The following is a 23,678-nucleotide window of genomic DNA, read 5'->3' on the forward strand; positions in this document are numbered from 1 at the left end:
AAAATTTCAAGAGTGAGTACAATGCTGAAAAATTAAGGCTTTTATACTCAAGCCATTACACATGAGGAATCTCGGCCCTTGGATGAGAAGGAGAAAGCATCTTGGCCTTTGATGCTAGCTTGGAGAAGATGGCTTGATCTTGGCGTGAGATCCTAGCTTGAAAAGGAAGCCAAGTCTCCTAGCCTTTGGATGTGTGAGGTGTAGGATGGAATGTTGACTTCCACTTAGTCCACCTTGGACCTTTGGTAGCTCATGGAAAAATCTCCTGTTAGGCTTAGTCAAGCCCAATTTTATCAATTCAACTACACATTGTTTGACTTATTATTCTGGAAAACAAGGCCTAAACAATAGGCCAATCTTATTGTTATTTTATTGCTCTTTGATACACCTCTTCAAATCTTCACATCTTCTTTGGCCCATGAAGAGTGTAAGAAGCCCATGTGGGTTTGGGCCATCTTGAATGAAGCCCAATTGGATCTTCTTTAGCATGCCCCTTGTTATTGGGCCTCTTGATGGGCTTGGGCTTGGAGGTGCATGTGGGCCATGGATTGGGCCTTGAGCATGATTTAGGCCTAGGCATTGGCCCAAGCTATAAGCCTTGTTAGGATCACATCAAAGTGTTGGAATTTTAGGAGGTTCTAAAATTGCTCATTCTCTTAATTTTCTCTTGCTATCGCTCATCTTTATGCCTTACACTACAAGAAAAGGCTTCATTTGTAACCAATTTTAGTGACCAAAAGTTGTTAGTCACTATAGCGACTAAATTATATACCAATTTATACAGTAAAAATTTATTAGTTACTAAAATAGTCACTATTATGAATAAAAAATTATAATTGGTCACTAAATTGGTTTTTAAAATTAGCTACTATAATTTTAGCCACCAAAGGAAATTGGTCACTGAAAATTAGCTACCTAGGTTTTTTCTACCAAAATTACTTAGTTACTAAATTGGTCTCTAATTAATTAGTGACCAATTATACTTTTTTTATTTATAATAGTGATTATTTTAGTAAACAATAATTTTTAATTTTGTAAATTAGTATCTAAATTGGTCACTATAGTGACTAAGAAGTTTTGGTCACTAAAATTAGTTACTAATAAAGTATTTTCTTGTAGAGATAAGATTCTAAGTTCCTCCATATAAAATATCATAGGAGACAAAAGCAACCCAACTTGATCCATGAACAACTCCAATCATCTGACACGAGGGTAAGTGTTCCTTCTTCTAACACCTTTAAACATTTGGAAATTTCCTTGAATATTATTTGTTAACCTAACCTTGATGACTTTCCCATTGCTTTGAGGAAAGAAACTCGATCTTGTACTAAGTATCCTATTTAACATTTTGTGACTACTAAGAACCTATCTATGACCAAAATTTCCTCTCTGTCATTAATGCAATAAGAGTCCCTACTTCAGTTCAAGAAGAATTGATGGAAGAGAATTGGGTTAAAGCCATGAATGAGGATATGAGTGCCTTAAAAGAGAACCAAATATAAGAAATTGTTAAAGAACCACTAGATAAAAGGCAGTAGGACATAAATGGGTTTATAATGTAAAGTATAAATCTGACGACATATTAGAATGTTACAAAGCAAGGTTAGTTACTAAAGGACTTACTCAAACTTATTGTGTTTGAACCACTAGAAAACATACCCGATACTATCTGACACAAGAGACTGAAAATTGTTTGACAGGTTTCAGCAGTAGAAGGGAGGACTAAAGAGCAAAGTGCTCAAATGAGACAAATGCATCTCCTATTTATAGAAAATTCGTGGCGCCTCCTCGCCTCCTATGTTTTCAATCTCAACCATTAGATCTCTTCAGATCCAACGACCAAGGGTCATAATTATTGGAATTTCCAATATCACATCGATCTCTACAAACCTAACACCCATTAATCAAGCCTCTTTTTCGCTATACTTCTAAAGGTTGGGAGACTATTATACCTGTAGGACAAGACGACCAAAGAAAAACAAATTTTCTTTGCACATTTAAGCCAAAGTGATACCAACATCATGAAACCAGTTTAAAGACTCAAACACGTAGCATGTTAAGCTTGGGGGTTGGTGTATTGTATATACCCCAGAACATCTCAGTCACCTAGTTCAAAGTGTTCTCGACCTAAATATACTTAGTCAGAACGACATCATGTTGACCAGGACATAACAACAATGGTAAACTATGATTAAATTAAGGTAATGCCTAAAGCATATTAGCAGAGTATTAGGCAAAGTTAATCAGCGTGATTAAGTACATGGACACATCTAGGTAAAAGCCCATAAACATAATATAAATAGCATAGTACACAAGATAAATTAATTATGTTCCATTATTACAACATTTATTACCATCTAGTGCAGTTGGTTGACTTGAACTTGGAGTGTCTTTTGCAGACACACCTCATCTCAGTCTTAAAGAGGCTTGTACTTAGCACATCTCGATCTAAAGGTACATGATATGTTTGATCTGAAAGAATATGTACTAATAAAAAATGAAATAATAACAATTTGAATTTATTGAGAATGAACTCTTGTAGTTAATTACATGGGTAATATACGGTCTAAAAGAATAGAATGGTAAAAATATTTAAGTTAGAATATATAAGTATAAGGGTGTGTTTGGATATACGTTGGCTGAATTGATTTTAATTGATGTGAATTTGTAGAATTGATTTTGAATGAAACTGATTTTAAAGTGACATGATTCTTGTTTGGATGACATAAAATATGAACATGATTTTTTTATTGAATGTTGTTTGGAAACTTGTTTTTAAAATTGATTTTGAGTGTATAATTATTAAAATGGACATTCATTGTCAATATGGTAATTTTTGCTGGTTTGAAAACTTGAAGATATCAAGTAAAACATTGTTGTAATATGGTTGATTGCTTTAGAGTATAACCAAAGTCTTTCACCTGATAATCATTAGATTGTTTATACATAATTTATTTGACATCAAAGATTTACATATTGACAACTTGACAATGATGAATGTGAAAATGATATGAAGATGATATAATATCCAGAGTTGGGTCACGTTCTTTTTTAGTGTTTCAGTTTTACGAGCTGTGAAAAATTAATACATAAATTTTGTGTTTGGAGTTGCTAATTTGCAACTTGAGCTAAATTTCTGATTTTGTAACTTGAGAATTGTAGGTGATATATCGTTAACCTATAAGCTGAAGTGTTATAGAATTTTTTGTTCAATTCTTGCTTCCCACATGGAATGTCAAAGTTTTCAAGAATGAGAAATGATAACAGCTATGGTGACTACAATGAGATTGGAAAACCTCCTATAAATTCATAGGAGGCCAGCCATAATTGTAGATTTTCTACAGAGAAATAAATCATTAACAAAACAGTTCAACAGTGTTTTAGAATTAGTGGCCTTAATGTTTCATCTCACACGGGCAGAGTGATCAACTTCAAAGAAAAAGGAAAAACATTAGATGTACATAGTAGATTAAGACCAAATTATAAAAGAAAAAAAAAACATCTTCTACTGTCCGAAATAACATTAACTCTAACAGAAACATATGATGGATTATGGGGGTGGGAATTAATTGATATGAATTACGCATAGGTAGCCATGGTAATGGAATCATGCAACAATAAGTATCATAGTGAACATAATCTGGGTATGGACCAATTTTTGTAACATGCTTTCAATCGAGTGGATACCTTGCTCTAGCCAAATATATGAGTTCATCATCAATGTACAATAGCCTTTACTATCAATTGATTTTGAGTCACAAATATGAGGTACAATCTAGTTTTTCTGCTTGGAACGTATAATATTATCTCGAATGGTGTCTTGAATACAATCCATCTCAGTTGAAGAAATTACATTAAAAGTTTGGGAATGGTCTAAGTTAACTTCATTGTGACAAGATTGATCATCTAGGTCAAGGACAATGTCTTCATTTTCATATTGACTAAATTGTAAATCAGTTTCAGCATTCCTTCGAATAAAATTGTGAATAGTCGTTGTTGTACAAACTATATGAACTTGTGTTTCATATTTAAACTTAGGCATATGTCGCAAAATAACAAACTTGTTCTTCCATACACCAAAAGTTCTTTCAATTGTGCACCTTAAACTTGAGTGGTAGCAGTTGAAGACCTCATTATGATTTTGAAATCCACTTTTACGCCTAAAATCAGGGAGATGATAGCGTTCACATTTGTAGGGACAAAGATATCCCACTAGTGTTGGATAGCCAACATCTACCAAATAATATTTTTCTGGTAAAATAGAAAAATCAAATATAAACACAAACTTTAATTGAAATTAAAATTTAACTATAGTCATAATAAAGAAGCTATACCTGGAAGAGGATATGGAAAATTCATGCTAGCAGTTGTGAGAGCATGGTCAAAGATACAAGCATCATGAGCAGTACCTTCCAATCCAGCTAATACAAAGGTGAAACACATGTTCCAATCATATACAACACTTATATTTTGTGTTGGAACACCCTTTCTTCCAATAAATCTCGGTTGTTCACTAGGGGATACCACACAAGGAACATGTGTACCATCAACTGCTCCTATGGCGTTTTTTAAAAAAGGCCAATATCGTTGATCATTTTGAATTTTTTATGACTATCACGAAAAAAATGATCTTTTGGTTTGATATACTTCATTGACAATTTAAGGCAAGCAATTAAAACCTTATTAAAATGCCTACTTATTGTCTCCCCAGAGTGTTAAAACCTCTCTTGGAGCATCCTATTGCCAACCATGTTTAAGAATATTGCCACCATTTCTTCAACACCCAAATGATTAGTGGGCACTAATCCATGATTAGCTAAGTTTGTGCATAGTTTATGAAAAGTGAGTTTTTCCATACGAAACATCTCATAACAACGAATAAGATGACCTTGTAAGATTTCATGCACCCATGAATGACCTGTGTGATTGTTGCTTCTACATGGTTCTTTACATAAATATTTTACTATATACTCGCCCACAAGTGCACTCACATTAGATGCTTTTTCCAAAAGGTCATCATCATCATCTTCATCATCATACATGGTTCTTGCACCAATTGATATTTTTTCCATTGGATAAAGAACCTACAAGAAAATATTAGATAGAATTGAACCTAATGAGTGTGTATTTTTGCCCTCATTTAATGTTTAATAATGGGTATTTAATTGAATTTGTGTGCTTAAAGATTGATTTAATTGGGATTTCATATAATTGAGTTTATTGAGCATGAGATACAAAAACATGTCAAAAATAGCTTTTTAGTTGCATAAATGTTCTTTAGATATTTTGAGGTGTGTTAGTGCAGCTACAGCTAAGTTGAGCTCATGGAGGTGTGGAAATAAATTGCTTAAAGCTTCATGACACCTTAAAGATAAATCCAAGAATAAGAAATTATCAAAATCAAAAAAATTCAAGCCAAGCATTGCATGAAGACGGCAAGAAAAACTTGAAAAAGTGAAGAAGTTTGGCTAAACGAAGAAGAGAGCAACAAAAAAATTGGACCTTGTGGTTTTCTTTATCTTTATGATAGAAGATAATTTGGGAAACATATATCTTTAGATATTTTATTTGATATTTTTAAATAATTATCTTATTTAATTATATCATAAAATATTAAAAGATAATAACTACCAAATCTTTTTAAATATGACAAGATCTTCTTGAATCTTTTTAGATCCACAACAAACAAATATATCTTGAAGATATTGGATTATTTTGAAGATAATTTGAGGAGATTGCAAAGGGTTGATTGGGAAAATTAATACAAATATTAATTGGTGATAATTTATCATATATCTTTAATTAATTAATTAATTAAATTATATTAGATATTGATATTATCAACTAACTATATTTGTCAAATAGTCTATATCTCTCCAAATATTGTTCAAATAATTATAAAGATAAATAATATTTATCTTTATTTTATAATATATTTGAGAGGTTTTAGCAATCGAAAAGCCCAATCCAAGTCCTATATAAAGAGACCAAGGGAGAAGTAGAAAAGGCAAGCTCAGGACTTCGGAGTTTTGGAACCCTTAGGGGGGCCTAATTTCGTTTCCTTTTTCTCTATTCTTCTTTCTAATTTTATTTTATTTTTGCACTCTATGGAGTGCTAAACTTCTTGGGTTGATTCACTAGTGCAGATTTTGCTTTTTACCTCGTCTTATATGCCTCGGTTGGCCAGGAACCGAAACATATAATGGCGCGGTGGCATTTTTGCAATTCCAGGCAACTTTTATGCCTCGGTTCAACGAAAACCCGAAGCAAAAGAGGGTTATATGCTTCGGTTCAAAAAAACCGGTGCCAAAAGAGGGTTATATGCTTCGGTTCAAAAAAACCGGTGCCAAAAGAGGGTTATATGCTTCGGTTCCATAGACCCGAAGCCAAAAATGTGGCTGGATATTTCAAAAATGCCACTACCCATTACGTCTTTGGCCTCGGGTGTCACTGAACTGGGGCCAAATAGCGCTATATGCCTCGGTTATTAATTGAACCGAGGCCATATAGTTTAATTAGGGTTCAAAATTGGCGAACACCTCTTCTTCCCTGCGCTGCTTTTCTCCTCTTTCTCTCTCTCTCTCAACCTGCTACTTCAGCCACCCACCACCACCACGTTGTGCTGCCACTGCGTTGCTCTGGCCACCGTCTCCGCAAGCCGTCGCCGGTGGCTCTGGTGGACCGGGAAGCTTGCAAGGTCATACATTTCGAGGAGTTTAAGGATGAGCAAGAGAAGAGGGGTTGCGTTTCTGAAGAACATAAAGGGCGTGGCGAGTGGGTTCATTGGGGAGAGAGAGGCTGCGGCGGCTAACGCAGCGGTCGCCGCCACCAATGTTTCTCCAATGTCACAGCTCCAACAACTAAGTATTCACACAAATAGGGTGTTTTGTCCCGCTTCTAGGTCGTGGTTACTGTGCACGATAAGGGAGATAAAGCTTTTTTTTTAATCAGATTCACCCGACTGTAATGTATCATTTGGTAATGTTAAATGTGAATAGCATTATGTTCCATAGGTTGGATCTAATGTTCTAGTAGTCAGTGGGTGTGAGTGCGGCAGAGCTGGAGGTCGCAGAAGGAGGTGTCGGCATTGCATCTGTGTCAGGAGCTTCAGGGGCACGAGGGGTCGATTTGGACGATAAGGTTAAGTTTGGATGGGAGGTTTCTGGCGAGTGCGGGAGAAGACAAGGTGATACACATTTGATGGAGATCCAAGTTAATGGTGGAACAGTAGCACAGAAGGTGGACTACGCATACACCTTCTTTGAGAAGCAAATCCCAGTGGATACAGTTTTGCAGAACTGGCGAGTGGGTACTGACGTGGTTGAAGATGTGACTATATGGCCTCGGTTCTTACCATAACCGAGGCCAAAGGCTCTGCAAAATTTTTAATTAAAAAAAAATATTGTGAATCTATGGCTCCAGTCCGTCTGCAACCGAAGTAGAAAAGTGTTTTTATGGCCTCGGGTGATAACCGAGGCCAAACGGCACCCCCTTTTGGCCTCACCCCAATATGCCTCGGTTCTAAAACCGAGGCAAAATGACGAAAATAACCGAGGCCAAAAGCCCTTATTACACTGGTGATTCCATTGTAATTTCATTATGGATTCTGAGGTTATAATGAAAAAATTCCTTTATTCTTTTTATTATTGTTGAGGTTTTAAATTATCTATGTCTTTTATCTTTGAATCACGTGAAAAGTAATTGGTTTTACATCATAGCTAATCAGTGAGATGTTTTAATCTATATGCATATCAATAATATGAGTTCAAGAGTTTTTAATTTTAATTGAGAATTTACTTTGATTAAATTTAGAAACTTTCATGTGATTGAATGGGTTTTTGCCGATGATTGAGAATGTACTTTGATTAGGGGTAAAAACTTTAACTAGAATTAATCAAGAATGTACTTTGGTTAATTAGCTTTTTGCTTGATTTTAGAGGTAAAAGAATGGACATGATTAAGGATAGTAATATTTAATTGAGAATGTACTTTGGTTAAATTTACTATGATTAATCTACAAAGTTCTTGCTTTTGATTGAGAATTTACTTTGGTTAATAGTGAGAACGCCAACAAATTAATTGACAATTTACATTGATTAATTTGTAAATATACAACAATAATTAATTGAGCAATAATCTTTAGATAACCGATGATGGATCTATTTTGAAAAAGCAGTGGAATCAATCTATTTTCTTTACTATTATTTTTATCTTATTTTATCTTTTTCCAATTTTATTTCTTTGATCCTTATTTCATTTGATTAACTCTTTTGTATAGTTATTATAAGAACTAATTTGTTAGAAATCAATTCCATGTTCGTTGGGAGACGACTTAGGGTTACTTTACCCTTTCTATTTTCTTGACTACTATCTTAACAATACAGAAGTTGCTATAGTTTAGTAGTATTAATTTGATCGCGTCAATGACAGCGTTATCAGAACCCCTCAAAGTGAATCAAATGGCAACAAGGTTTCTATGACCAGAGTATCCAATCCAATAGGACTGGCAACATCATTAGTGATGAGTGCGTATTTTTGCCCTCATTTAATGTTTATCTATGTGTATTTAATTGAATTTGTGTGCTTAAAGATTCATTTAATTAGGATTTCCTATAATTGGGTTTATTGAGCATGAGATACAAAAACATGTTAAAAATAGCTTTTTAGTTGCATAAATGTTCTTTGGATATTTTGAGGTGTGTTAGTGCAGTTACAGCTAAGTTAAGCTCATGGAGGTGTGGAAATAAATTTCTTAAAGCTTCATGACACCTTAAAGATAAATCCAAGAATAAGAAATTATCAAAATCACAAAAATTCAAGCCAAGCATTGCATGAAGATGGCAAGAAAAGCTTGAAAAACTGAAGAAGTTTGGCTAAACCAAGAAGAGAGCAATAAAAAAATTGGACCTTGTGGTTTTCTTTATCTTTATGATAGAAGATAATTTGGGAAAAATATATCTTTAGATATTTTATTTGATATTTTTAAATAATTATCTTATTTAATTATATCATAAAATATTAAAAGATAATAACTACAAAATCTTTTTAAATATGACAAGATCTTCTTGAATCTTTTTAGATCCACAACAAACAAATATATCTTGAATTTATTGGATTATTTAAAAGATAATTTGAGGAGATTGCAAAGGGTTGATTTGGAAAATTAATAGAAATATTAATTGGTGATAATTTATCATATATCTTTAATTAATTAATTAATTTAATTATATTAGATATTGATATTATCTGTAAGGCACTCTTATTTCAGCCCAAATATTTAAGGGCTGCCCCAAAAATCTAATGGGCCTAAGGGTTGGCCCATAGGGTGTCCAAGGCCCCTAAGGCAGCCACACCCTTCTCACTTCTGTCATTCTTGCAAAAATAGTACACTCACACTCTTATTTTCTCTCCTCAGAGCTCTGATAGGGTTTAACCCCAATCTCGATCCAGTGCACTCAGTCCCGTTTTCTTACTTCGTGTAAGTATTCTACAGCTCATACCTCTCTTTTCCATTTGTATGTTCATATATCCAGTTAGGGTTTCATCGTAAGCTTGTTTTAAAACTCGCTCCGCTATTCTTTTCCAGCTCGTTAATATGTTCTTGGAGCTATTGTGTTCCACTGTTGGTGTCGAACTCTCCTGCTAGCTCCTCCCAAGTAAGGGAAGCTAGAGTTTCTTAGTTTAAATCGATTATTTACCATTTTTGGCATGTTTCATATTTCTAATGTATGTATGGTGTGTACAATGTTGTGAATGAAATATGTGCTTTGCTCTGATGGAATATTGATGTTGGCATGCGTGAACAGTGGAGGGTTCTGGTTTTCTCGCCCAAGCGAGTGTGTCTCGCCTAGGCGAGATTTGCAACAACTTGCCGATGTTGTTTGCGCGAGTTGTCGCTCAAGCGACGAGCTCCTGTTTTGAGCGAGAGTCTATCTCGCTCAGGCGATGAGGTCTCGCCTAAGCGAGAGAACGCGTAAGCCACTATTCGCCTAAGCGAGAGACCCTCTCGCTTGAGCGAGACCTTTCAACCTGAGCGAGGAGCTGGGCGAGGGTGCATTTCTATTTTGTTGCTTCTCGGTTCTTGGATGGTTGGCACATGTTTGATTGGATTGTTATGTTAAAAGCATGAGAAGAATAATTATGCATGAGTGATATGGTTCATGGGTTGTGAATGATAAGTTTGATATGATCTTGGCATGTGACTTGAATGGGATGGTTGGTTATCAAAGTGACATGGTTATGGCATGAATAAAGGATTCAATATGATTATTGGAAATATGATTTGTATGTGATTAGGGCGTAATTCTATGATAGTTTCGTGGTGATGCCTCATTGGTTAGGACGTAATTCCATGAGCCTCTAGGTGAGACCTCATGGTGGTGCCTTAGTTGGTCGGGACGTAATTCCATGACCCTTGTTAGTAGGAGTTCATGGTGGTGCCCCATCTATATAATTTAGTAAGGATTCAAGGTAAGGTTGCATCCTGACACTCTAAAGAGTCAGTTAGTCTCACATAGAGCGTACTGACTCTAGTGGTGAGAGTACCAGGAGGCCTGAAACTCATTAAGGGCTAACCTTATGTTGGGGGATGAGACATTGTAACATTTAGCTCGGTAGAGTAGCTTAGTAGAGTAGGGAAGTCCACCATAAGTGCAAGCATCCGCTGAATTCAACTAATTATATGTATCCGAATGAGTCGTGTCTGAGTCTTGATGTATTGTTTGCAAGTCATAGCATGATTGGTTGACATATGTATCTTGAACTATGAAATTGTATGTAATTGTATGATAAACCATTTTTTGGCTCTAACTTACCCTTCTGTTGTATGTTTTGTCTGGTGTGGTTTTCTCTTTTGCGATGATCATCAACTTATTGATGTGAGCATATGCAAGAAACCCTCGTGGTCAACAGGGGAACGGTGACTTTGTTGCGTAGCCCGCCTGGGCTAGATTCCGCGTATTGGGCTTTTCTTTTTATGTTATGGCCCATGTATTGGTTTGTCTTTTAATCTTAATTGGATCACTATTGGATTTTGTACCTATCTTGTATTGGCATCGTGGTGTGTCTTAGGATTTCCTTTTATGAATTCTTGAATATCTTTAAGGAGTGATTCTATACTCCGACCCTTTGCTCATAATATTATATCGAGTGACGTGTCATTTAAGTAAGTTTATTTATTAAATGGGACATTACATTATCAACCAACTATATTTGTCAAATAGTTTATATCTGTCCAAATATTTTTAAACTAACTATAAAGATAAATAATATTTATCTTTATTTCAAAATATATTTGAGAGGTTTTAGCAACCGAAAAGCCCAGTCCAAGTCCTATATAAAGAGACCAAGGGAGAAGCAGAAAAAAAAAAAGCTCGGGACTTTGGAGTTTTGGAACACTTAGGGGGGCCAAATTTCGTTTCCTTTCTCTCTCTCCATTCTTCTATTATTTTTATTTTATTTTGCATTCCATGGAAGTAGAGATGGCAAATAAACCCGTCCCCGTAGGTATTGTCCGAACCCGTCCCCGTTTTGACGGGGAATCCCCGCATTGACTGGGCATGGGTATGGGTATGGGGAATCCCCGACTTTTTCAATTGGGTATGGGGATGTATATATCCCCGCCATAATACACGTCCCCGCCATATCTCCATTCTCGTTTAAATTATTAAAATATTCACAATTAATTAAGTAACCCCACACACACACACACACACACACACACACACACACATATATATATATATATATATATATATATATATATATATATATATATATATATATATATATATATATATATATATATATATATATATATATTTATTTCTTTTAATTATTTGGTTTGTCATGAAACTCATTCGCATCTCCAATATATTTTTTATCTTATCATAACCTTTATGTAATTATGTTAAAATGATGTATGTTAATTAAAAAAGTTTTATGCCTCACATTTGAATATTTCTGTTATTTTTTAATATTTTTATTTATTATATATTTTCCTTTCACATGAGAATGTTTATACTCTCAATTTAAGGTAATATAAAAAAAAATTATTTACTTATTATTATTATTATTAATTTTTGTTTAATTTGAAGAACTCTTTTGTTTCATTAAAATAATTATTTTGTTATTTTTCAACCATTGAGTATATATGTTGATATTTGAAAAGTTTTCTTAGTTCTCTAAGATATTTTTCATCTTACCATACCTTAATTATACATTTGATTTCCTTTGTGCGATTTCTTTCGATAGTCTCTCAAATTATTTCAAAAACACACATTTGTTAGTTTTTTAATATTTTTATTTATTGTTTTTATTTTCATCATGTAGAATAATATTTCGATATATTCTATCTAATTATTTTTTATTTTATAACTCATTATTAATCATACTGTAATTTTTTCACTTTAAATTATGTTTGAAGTGGTTAAAATTATATATATATAATGATATTTAGGAATAATATATGATAATTCACTACAAGAAAAACATGAAATAGTGACTGATTTAGTTAGTAACCCATATCAGTCACTATTTTTCATCATTGGTGGTAGTAGTTGATTTATTGTCTGAATCAATGATTAAATTAGTGACCGATTCAATGATCGAATCGATACTTGATTTAGTAACCAATTTAATTACTAATTTATTTGTAATTTAATGATAAATTTTTTGGTCACTAATGATATATCTATTTAATTTTAACCACTTCAAACATAATTTAATAATTAGTTCTCTAAGGTATTTTTCATCTTATCATACCTTTATTATACATTCAATTTTCTTTATGCGATTTCTTTCAATAGTCTCTCAAATTGTTTCTAAAACACACATTTGTTAGTTTTTAATATTTTTATTTATTGTTTATTTTCATCATGTAGAATAATATTTCGATATATTCCATATAATTATTTGTTATTTTATAACTCATTATTAATCATACTGTAATTTTTTCACTTTAATTGTATAAATAACTTTTATTTACTACAATATAAAAATTTAATGTAATTGCTATGATTTTTTTTTGTCACTATCTAACATATATTGAAGTTAAAAAGATACAAAATCTATGTCAAAATTTTATTATTATGTTTATTATTTGTTCTTTGTGTTATTTTGATCAAGTGATGTATTATAACTTTTATTAATATATAAAAAAGAGATTCATTAGAATTTAAAAAAGTGAAGTAAACAAACATTTAAAATATATTTTAATTTGAATATTTGTTTTCCTTTTATATTTTTTTGAAGTATTTTTTAATTTTATCAACTAAGTTCATCAATGTTGTAGTTTGCAAATTTAATAAATGTTTTGGTTCTCATGAAATTTTATTTGGTATTTTAATCTAAAATGTAGACAATTATAATTTATTTCAAAGTATTTGATATGGAAGAAACAATCATTCTCCTAATATTGAATATTTGATAATATTATGTTTTCTTTACCGTAATATTTTTTCTTTTATAAAAAATAATATTGAAGTAGTTAGAACACGGGTACGGGCATGGGTACGAGATTATACCCGTTACCCGGTGGGGATGGTGATGAAGGATTGACCCCAACCAAGGATGAAGGCACATGCTTAAGAAGACTAAGCATGTTTAGAAAGGAAGTTCACTAATCCTTCATCCCTTTCATTTGTGTTTGTTATTTTTGATTCCTTAAGTTGACTTAGTTGAATCAACTTTAGTTGACATGTTGACCTTTGACTAGGTTTGACTTGTTGACTATAGTTGACTTGACTTAAGCCAACATGCTAATCTATGTTTATATGCTTTGTAGGTTAATTAGGAGTAAGAAAGCAATGCTAGGTGGCGCATGATGATTGGGGAGCATAAATGATGTGGATGAGAAAGTAAAGCAAAGGCATAAAGCATAAAGTAAAAGGCATAAAACAAGTGTACCTATGTACCTTTAGTCTCCTTTGTTTTTAGCAGACTTTGGCCACTTTTTGGAGACATATGAGACACATTCTTTGTCTCCTTTTGTGCTAGAACGAAATTAGCCTTGCACACACCATAGTTGGCTCTTTTGTCTCTCATTTTTGTAACCTTATTTGACCTAGTTTCTAGAAGCTAGGGTTAGGTTTTTGTAGAGACATCCTTAGGTATATTTTATTTGCTTAGAGGCCCATAAACTCTTCTATATAAGGGGTGCTCCTAGACTTGTAAAAGGGTTGAACATTTTGAAGTAAAAACACTCTTGTGTCTCAACCATTTGTGAGAGTTTCCTCCCTTGGGAGTGAATACTTTTAAGCCTTATCTTGCATAGCAAGTGGCGGCACACATCCACTCATCTTCAAGGTTGCCATGGCTTCTAGCCTAGCCTTGTAGTGGCGTGCTTCTCACATTTTTTACCATTTCTTTCCTTTCCATTTTATGTTTTCTTCTTCCTTTGATTATTCTTGGTTTTCTATGGTTTATGTGCTTTCCATTTCTTTTTTGTTTTGAATCAATCCATCATCTTCTTTTCTTGAGCTTTGTGAAAGGAACCTTCACATCTAGATAGCTTGCTATCTTAATGTCCAGTGGGGATTTCACTTAACTTTCTTAATCAACTCACTTCAATAATCTTAAAAAGGAACAAGGTAATCCTTCATCAGATGGGGATGGGACAAAAGTTTAATACCGTTGGATTTGGGTATGGGGATGAATTTTTTATGCGGGGATGGGTATGGGATAGTGAAACCCGTACCCACCCCGCCCCGTTGCCATCCTTACATGGAAGGCTAAACTTCTTTGGTTGATTCCATTGTAATTTCTTAATTGGATTTTGAGGTTAGATCAATTAATTTGTTTGTTCTTTTTATTCTCGTTGAGATTTATTTTCATCTATGTCTTTTGGTTCTTAATTTAGTAAAAGTAAATATTTTTACATTGTAGCAAGTTAGCACGATGTTAAATCTACATAACATAACAATCGTATGAGTCCTAGGGTTTTTAAATTTTAATTGAGAAGTTACTTTGATTAATTTTAGAAACTTTCATATGATTGAATGAATTTTTGCTAATAATTGAGAAGTTACTTTAATTAGAGGTGAAAACTTAGATTAAAATCAATCAAGAAGTTACTTTGGTTAATTAGCCTTTTACTAGATATAAGAGATAAAAGAATGGACATGATTAGGATTAGTAATATTTAATTGAAAAGTTACTTTGGTTAAATTTACTAAGATTAATCTACAAAGTTCTTGCTTTTGATTGAGAAGTTACTTTGATTAAAAGTAAGGACGCCAACAAATTAATTGAGAAGTTACCTTGATTAATTTGAAGTCTTAAACAAGAAATCAATAACAATAATCTTTAAGAAACCAATGATGAATCTTATTTTGAAAAAGCAGTGAAATCGACCTAATTTTCTTTACTATTGTTTCTATCTTATTTTATCTTTTTATCTTTATCTCTCATATTTTTATTATTTTATTTTACTAACTCTTTTATATAGTTTTATAATAACTAATTTGTTAAAAATCAATTTTGTGTACCTTAGAAGGCGACTTAGGGTTACTTTACCCTTTCTATTTTTTTGAGTATTATCTTAGCAATACTGAAGTTGTTATAGTTTAGTAGTATTAATTTGATCGCGTCAATGATAACGTTATAATAAGATGGAGTACTCAACAACATCAGCAAAAATATAACGATAAATATAACGATAGTAAAAAACACAGTCGTTTTTTAATTTCCTTCTAACATATAACTTACTGAAGTAGCAGTTTCCAAGTATGGCACCCGCTTTTATTCAATAAAACCTTCTCCTCCTTGGTAAACAGCTTCCGCTTACCTATTCATGCAGGCACGAAAGATTTAGAACAACGATCCCAACACTTGAAAAAATCCAGACATGCGACAAGAAAAAAAATCATTCATTTGATCACAGTGCAATTTCTTAGCCCACATTGTCATTTGTTAACAACCATGAGATGCAGCAACAGTGCACTAACGACCAACCAGTTAGACTCTATGAGTAAACTTCTAAATAAACACTCATCAAAAGAAAAAAAAGATAAAATGAATTAAGCTTGGAAGGTAAGTTAAATTTAACTCATGACGAAAGTGTTATTCGGAAACATACGTAAACCAAACCATTAGTTTTCACTGGATTAGTTCATATCCCAGACATTCAATATTCAATTGTAAAACACAACAAACCATTGTAAAAGAAAATAATGTAAATGATCACAAATAAGGGTCGAGTTCATGGATAACATTATAATTGGGAAAGGGGGTATGTCATGGATGACATTATAGTTTGTAAGTTTGAATTTATTTAATTCATAATGCACATAAGTTTAACACCATACAACTAGACAGTAGAAGAAATCCAAATAGAGCTCACTGAAAGTAGTTCGGAGGAGGTTAGAAGCATCCTAGGTGTCAAAGACATATAAAAGCCACAACAGTCATTAGGAGAATTTTGTGTCTTTTGCATTGAGACTCAAAATATCACTCCGCAGATAATTATACAAGTTCAGAAAAAGTTATAATATTCCCAAATCAATCATTTATTCATTCAGAATGATCATTGTCTCCAAATGAAACCCACCGTTTTGTATTTTATTTTTCACAAACCATGGAATCAAACTGAAAAGGTTTAATCATTTGGGTTTACAGGTACAACTAACATAGATAAATTCCCTTCTACTTAAACTTTGTACAATACATATCTGGTGTCATTAATGCATTACAATAATTAAGGATTCATTATATTTGTTATCTATAATTCTAGCAAAACCCTTTGAATTTTTTACTTGCCATCTGCATTTATCATTTATTGTAATGAGATCACACCACTAGTTGCTAGTATTCCTTTAGTTTAAAGAACACAAAACTTTAAAGTATGCATTATGTGGTGAAGCTCATGGTCAAAGTGACAGAAGACTAATATCATTACTTCTGTGGTTTTCTCTGATTTCTGTGTTACATCAAAGAGCCAGTCAAATAGGGATACAATATTAAATATCTATAACTTCATGATACCTCTTTGTTCCAATCCATAAGCCAAAGTTCAATACATATAAAGCAAATACAACAAGGCATTCAAATTTTCTTAAACTAGATTTCACTACACAATAATCACTTTGTTAAATCATTTGGGTTATTTGCTATAATCATAAGTCAATCCATCAAGACATCCACATCATCTCGCAATACAAGGAACATTTCTCTATTTGACTTTTGCACCATCAATTGACAACACTTTCCTCGGAAAACACAATCACCATTTATTGCAGGAATATTTCTAAGTTCGGCCACTACATCACCAATGGATGCACTACTTGTAGCATCAACACGTGATTTGCATGATTCCGCAATTACACTTATCCTGTCAGCTATCCTTGATGAGGCAATTGCCTTTTTCTTTACCCTTCACAACAACATTATTGTTTCTTTTTCTCTTCTCCCCATTCTTTTGTGTTCCTAATCCTTGGCTACTAGTTCCTTGTGAAACATTAAAATTAAGGCCTTCAATATCATTTATTGCCCCAACACTACCATCTTTACTATCACCTGAACCTTCCTCCAAATTAAGGCCAATGCCTTCTAAACTTGGACAATACACATCATTAACATTTATGTCAAGACTAGTAGGCAACATTCCAATTGAGGGAGTCCATTCACACTCTCCATTAGCCATAACATCTTTGAAAAGTGTGGTCAATTGGTGAGCAAATGCAAGTCCCTTATACCTAAGTTTTCCATATTGAGGATTTTCTTGCATGTTTACAGCCCAAAATATCTATTATCATAACAACATTAAGCACAAACATAGTATGTGTTAAAATTCATACTTATTTAGTACATACCAATATTTTTCTCTCCCACCAATCATCTGGTGCATCAACTGTATTCTTCATGTTGTCCCATCTCAAGCCTGTTTCTTTACCAAATAATTTATAGCATGCTCTCCAATCTCTTCTAAGGTTATCATACCTATTTTTAAACTTTGACTTGGGATAATTGATGAGTGCGTATTTTTGCCCTCATTCAGTGTTTACTTCTGGGTATTTAATTGAATTTGTGTGTTTAAAGATTGATTTAATTGGGATTTCCTATAATTGAGTTTATTGAGCATGAGATACAAAAACATGTTAAAAATAGCTTTTTAGTTGCATAAATGTTCTTTGGATATTTTGAGGTGTGTTAATGCAGCTACAACTAAGTTGAGTTCATGGAGGTGTGGAAATAAATTGATTAAAGCTTCATGACACCTTAAAGATAAATCCAAGAATAAGAAATTATCAAAAGCACAAAAATCCAAGCCAAGCATTGAATGAAGACGGCAAGAAAAGCTTGAAAAAGTGAAGAAGTTTGGCTAAACCAAGAAAAGAAGAAAGAAAAATTGGACCTTGCGATTTTCTTTATCTTTATGATAGAAGATAATTTGGGAAAAATATATCTTTAGATATTTTATTTGATATTTTTAAATAATTATCTTATTTAATTATATCATAAAATATTAAAAGATATTAACTACCAAATCTTTTTAAATATGACAAGATTTTCTGGAATCTTTTTAGATCCACAACAAGCAAATATATCTTGAAAATATTGGATTATTTAGAAGATAATTTGAGGAGATTGCAAAGGGTTGATTTGGAAAATTAATACAAATATTAATTGGTGATAATTTATCATATATCTTTAAGTAATTAATTAATTTAATTATATTTGGAAAATTAATACAAATACTACTTATCTATAACGCTGTCGTTGACGCGTTCAAATTAATACTACTTATCTATAACAACTTTAGTATTGTTAAGAGAGTAGTCAACAAAATAGAAAGGGTAAAGTAACCCAAAGTCGTCTTCCAACGAACACGGAATTGATTTTTAACAAATTAGTTCTTATAAAACTATACAAAGCGGTTAGTCAAATAAAATAAAAAATATAGCGGATTAAGATAAACAAAGATAGAAATAAAATTTAAAAGATAAAAAGAAATAAAAACAATAGTAAAGAAAATAGATTGATTCCATTGCTTTTTCAAAATAGATTCATCATTGATTATCTAAAGATTATTGCTCAATTAATTATTGTTGTAGATTTGCAAATTAATCAATGTAAAGTCTTAATTAATTTGTTGGTGTTCTCACTTTTAACCAAAGTACAGTCTCAATTAAAAGTGAGAACTTTAGATTATCCATAGTGAATTCAATCAAAGTACAGTCTCAATCAAATTTTACTATGCCTAATCATGTCTATTCTTTTATCTTCTCACCAAATAAAAAACTTAATTAATCAAAGTAAAGTCTCGATTAATTTTCATTAGAGTAAATACCTTTAACCAAAGTAAAGTCTCAATTATTGGTAAAAACTCATTTAATCACATGAAAGTTTCTAAATAAAATCAAAGTAAAGTCTCAATTAAATTTAAAAATCTTTCAACTCATATGATCAACATGCATATAGATTTAAAATCATTACTTTTTATGAGATTCCAAGATAAAAGACATAGATGAATTAAAACCTCAACAATAATAAAAGAACAAAGAAATTAATTCATTTTAACCTCAAAATCCATAATGAAATTACAATGGAATCAACCCAAGAAGTTTAGCAATCCATGGAATACAAAAGAAGAATAGAGAGAAGAAAAGAGAGAGAAAGGAAACGAAATTAGGCACCCCTAAGGGTTCCAAAACTCCGAAGTCCCGAGCTTGCGTTCTTCTGCTCCTCCCTTGGTCTCTTTATATAGGAATTGGACTAGGCTTTTCGGTTGCTAAAATCTCTCAAATATCTTTTAAAATAAAGATAAATATAAATATTTAAAAATATTTGGAGAGATATAGAGTATTTGACAAATATAGTTGGTTGATAATATCAATATCTAATATAATTAAATTAATTAATTACTTAAAGATATATGATAAATTATCACCAATTAATATTTGTATTAATTTTCCAAATCAACCCTTTGCAATCTCCTCAAATTATCTTCTAAATAATCCAATATCTTCAAGATATATTTGCTTGTTGTGGATCTAAAAAGATTCCAGAAAATCTTGTCATATTTAAAAAGATTTGGTAGTTAATATCTTTTAATATTTTATGATATAATTAAATAAGATAATTATTTAAAAATATCAAATAAAATATTTAAAGATATATTTTTCCCAAATTATCTTCTATCATAAAGATAAAGAAAACCGCAAGGTCCAATTTTTCCTTCCTCTCTTCTTGGTTTAGCCAAACTTCTTCACTTTTTCAAGCTTTTCTTGCCGTCTTCATTTAATGCTTGGCTTGGATTTTTGTGCTTTTGATAATTTCTTATTCTTGGATTTATCTTTAAGGTGTCATGAAGCTTTAATCAATTTATTTCCACACCTCCATGAGCTCAACTTAGTTGCAGCTGCACTAACACACCTCAAAATATCCAAAGAACATTTATGCAACTAAAAAGCTATTTTTAACATGTTTTTGTATCTCATGCTCAATAAACCCAATTATAGGAAATCCCAATTAAATCAATCTTTAAACACACAAATTCAATTAAATACCTAGAATTAAACACTGAATGAGGGCAAAAATACGCACTCATCAATAATCTCTTCCAATTAACTCCTTAAATTTGCTTGAAATTCCAAGCCACCCTTTCTTAGTAAAACTAGTGCCAAGACGTTCACCATTTGTCACTTGCTCTAAGCATGATATGATAAAACTCTCATTTGCTCTATGATCCCAAACTGCCTTTTCTATTTCTATACTCATGATTCTAAACATGAACATATTTCTAGTCATATTAATAAGCATATACTTTGGATAACAAATAAATTTAGAGTGAATATATCTATCTATAAATAATGTATAAATTATTCAATAAAAACAACAACAAATTTAAATAACTAAAGAGAAACGACAACTTACTTTGAACAATAGAAAGACGAAGAGCAACTTTAGTGAGAGCAAAGAGAACAAGAATAATGAATATATAAAGAAATTTGTAACCTCTTTTCAATGTTTCGCAAAATTTGGTAATAGGAATGAATTAATGAAATATTAGTACTTTCAACAACCAAATCCTGCAGAGAATAAAGAAAAGATTCACACTTAATGTTAAAGTAACTATAATTTTTCTAAGATTTGTCCGTATGAGAAGGATGTGAAGAAACTATGTTCATAAGTAGAAAAAAAATGAACTAAACACAAAAAGATAGGTGTTAATTTTGTAAGTGTGGTCGGTCATCTAACATTTTTAAGGTTCATAAATGCATATGGGATGTGATTACATTAGTAACTTGTCCACAAAATTGGAGACGTTCCTATGTGGAATTTTATCGAACAACTTGTGTGCCAACTCTTGTTTACCATATTCTAAAGAAAGCTTTCATGAAGGTTGGGTCTTCTAGAAATTAAAAATCACCCTTTCCTTATCTTTACGCAATTGCTACGTTTGGATTCATGGCCAAGCCAACCGCGTCATTAGAACTCTTCCCCGTCAAAAGTTCTTCTCCTTTATCTCTCATGTCTTCTTCTTTCTTTCTTCTGCAACTTTTACCTGCAAACAACCAAAGAACCCTTTAGAAACAAGGTGTACAAAAATAAATATGACAAAACGAAAGCTCCAAATTGATTTTCATTGAAGAAAAAGTGAGAATAAGTGACTTCTTTGAGAATGTGAATCCGCTACCTTCAAATTGATTTTGTAAAATAGCCAAACAATCTATAATGTGATTTTCATAATTTTATATGCATAAAAAATTGATTTCGAGTCTTGTAAGGCCCACTTTAATTGCTGCCCTAATTTTAAAGGGGCCACCCTGATTAGTTGGGCCTAAGGTAGGCCCATAGGATGTCCAAACCCCTAAACCTGTCCTAGCCATTTCATTCACTTCACTTTTCAGAAAAAAAAGCCACCTTACTTCTCTCATTTCCTCTCAAACGACACTCTGCTAGGGTTTTGAGCTTGCTCATACTCAAGTTAGCTCAACCATTTTCTACTCCACGTAAGTTGTATCTCACTCATATTCTTCCATTCCTAGCTTGATTTTCGTGATTCCAACTGAGGTTCGTCATGATAACCTCATTCCATTTGTCTGTCATTTTTCCAGCTCACTAAGTTGTCCTAGGAGTTGTGGTGCTTCTCTGCTCATACTCAAAACCCTCACAGTAGCTCTTCTAGGTAAGGGAAGCTAGGGTTTCGTGTTTAAATGTATTTTACTTGTGTTTCAGTTCTGTCTTGTGCTTTTGGGTGATTGTGTGGTGTTTAAATTATTATGAACATGTACTGTGCTCTATTTTAGATAAATCTATTTGGCGGCATGCGAGGATCTGATAATATCGCCCAAGCGAGTGGGTCTCGCCTAAGCGAGATTATCAGAAACCTTCCCAAGTGTTGCGCGAGTTGTCGCCTAGGCGATGAGCTCTAGTCATGAGCGAGAAGCCATCTCGCTCAGGCGAGAAGGTCTTGCCTAAGCGAGAGAACGTGACAGCACCACTGTTCCCCTTTTCGAGCTCTCGCCTAGGCGAAAGGAGCTCGCTTGAGCGAGAGAACCCTCTCGCTTGAGGGAGAATGTGCTCAGGTTCTTCTTTCTTCTTTGTTCTTGGATGTTTGCCACATGTCTAATTGAATTACTATGTTAAAGCATGAAATGAGTGATTTTGTATGTATTGAATGGTTTATGGGCTGGAATTGATGAACTTGACATGATCTTGGCATGTTACATGAATGGGATGGTTGGTTATAAATGTTGATATGGAATTGGCAAATATAATGACTTTATGTTGGTTGGAGAAATATGATGTTGGTATGGTCAGGACGTAATTCCACGAAGGTTTCGTGGGGGTGCGTAATTGGTCAGAACATAATTCCATGAATCTTTAGGTGAGATCTCATGGTGGTGCCTCAATGTTCAGGACGTAATTTCACGATGGTTGCGTGGTGGTGCCTCATTGGTCAAGACGTAATTCCATAACCCTTGTTAGTGGGAGTTCATGGTGGTGTCTCATGCTTAAGGCGTAATTCCACGAAGTTCGTGGTGGTGCTTCATTATATAATTTAGTAAGGATTCAAGTAAGGATTGCATCATGACACTCTAAAGAGTCAGATAGTCTCACGTAGAGCGTACTGACTCAAGTGGTGAGAGCAGTAGGAGGCCCTAGTCTTTGGCAGGATAATGGCCTTAGATGTTTGAAGACTAACCTTGTGAGTGGTAGGGTGAAACCCATTGGCAATTGGCTCTGCAGAGCAGTAAAGGCCACCACAAGTGCAAGCATCCAGTGAATCCGACTAATTATATGTATCCGGATAATTCGTGTCTTGAGTCTTACTGTCTTGTTTGTGAGTGATCACATGCTTGGTTGATGTATGTATCTTTGACTATAGAATTGTATGCAATGGTATGATAAAACATTTTTCTACTCTAACTTACCATTTTTGCTTGTTTGTATGTCTTGGGTGTGGTTTTCTCCTCTTGCGATGATCATCAATTTATTGATGTGAGCAGATGTGAGAACTCCCTGTGATCATGAGGGTGATGGAGATTCCGCTGCTTAGTCCGTCTTGGGTCAGATTCCACTTTTTTAGAGTTTACTTTAGGACTGTGATCCATGTATTGTTTGCTCCTTGAGCATTTATTTTGGATACTGTAGATCCCTTACGCTATTTTGTTATTGGTATCGTGATGTGCCTTAGTTTTCCTTCTAAATATTTTTCTGGATAACTATAAAGAGTA

The 23,678-nt window shown here is 33.0% G+C and overlaps 1 protein-coding gene and 1 long non-coding RNA gene across 2 annotated transcripts; both read right to left on the reverse strand.

Annotated features, from left to right (window-relative positions):
* Positions 1–17,329: 17,329 nt before the first annotated feature.
* LOC114170216 (uncharacterized) lies at positions 17,330–17,722 on the reverse strand. The gene has a single exon (XM_028055703.2). It carries the CDS (start codon positions 17,720–17,722, stop codon positions 17,330–17,332), a length of 393 nt encoding a protein of 130 aa, XP_027911504.2.
* Positions 17,723–21,139: 3,417 nt separating this feature from the next.
* On the reverse strand, positions 21,140–21,728 carry LOC146881597 (uncharacterized). Its single transcript, XR_014986221.1, has 2 exons — positions 21,635–21,728; positions 21,140–21,502 (listed from the first exon to the last, which is right to left on the reverse strand). It is a non-coding gene; the product is annotated as an uncharacterized LOC146881597 (long non-coding RNA).
* Between the last annotated feature and the right edge of the window lie 1,950 nt (positions 21,729–23,678).

The sequence above is a fragment of the Vigna unguiculata genome, chromosome 11 (assembly GCF_037176805.1).
Source record: "Vigna unguiculata cultivar grain cowpea cultivar isolate G323 ecotype 2 chromosome 11, ASM3717680v1, whole genome shotgun sequence".
NCBI lineage: Eukaryota > Viridiplantae > Streptophyta > Magnoliopsida > Fabales > Fabaceae > Vigna > Vigna unguiculata.

Excerpts from the sequence above, each read along its gene's own strand:
- LOC114170216 (XM_028055703.2), bottom strand. The coding sequence starts at position 17,722 with ATGCAAGAAAATCCTCAATATGGAAAACTTAGGTATAAGGGACTTGCA.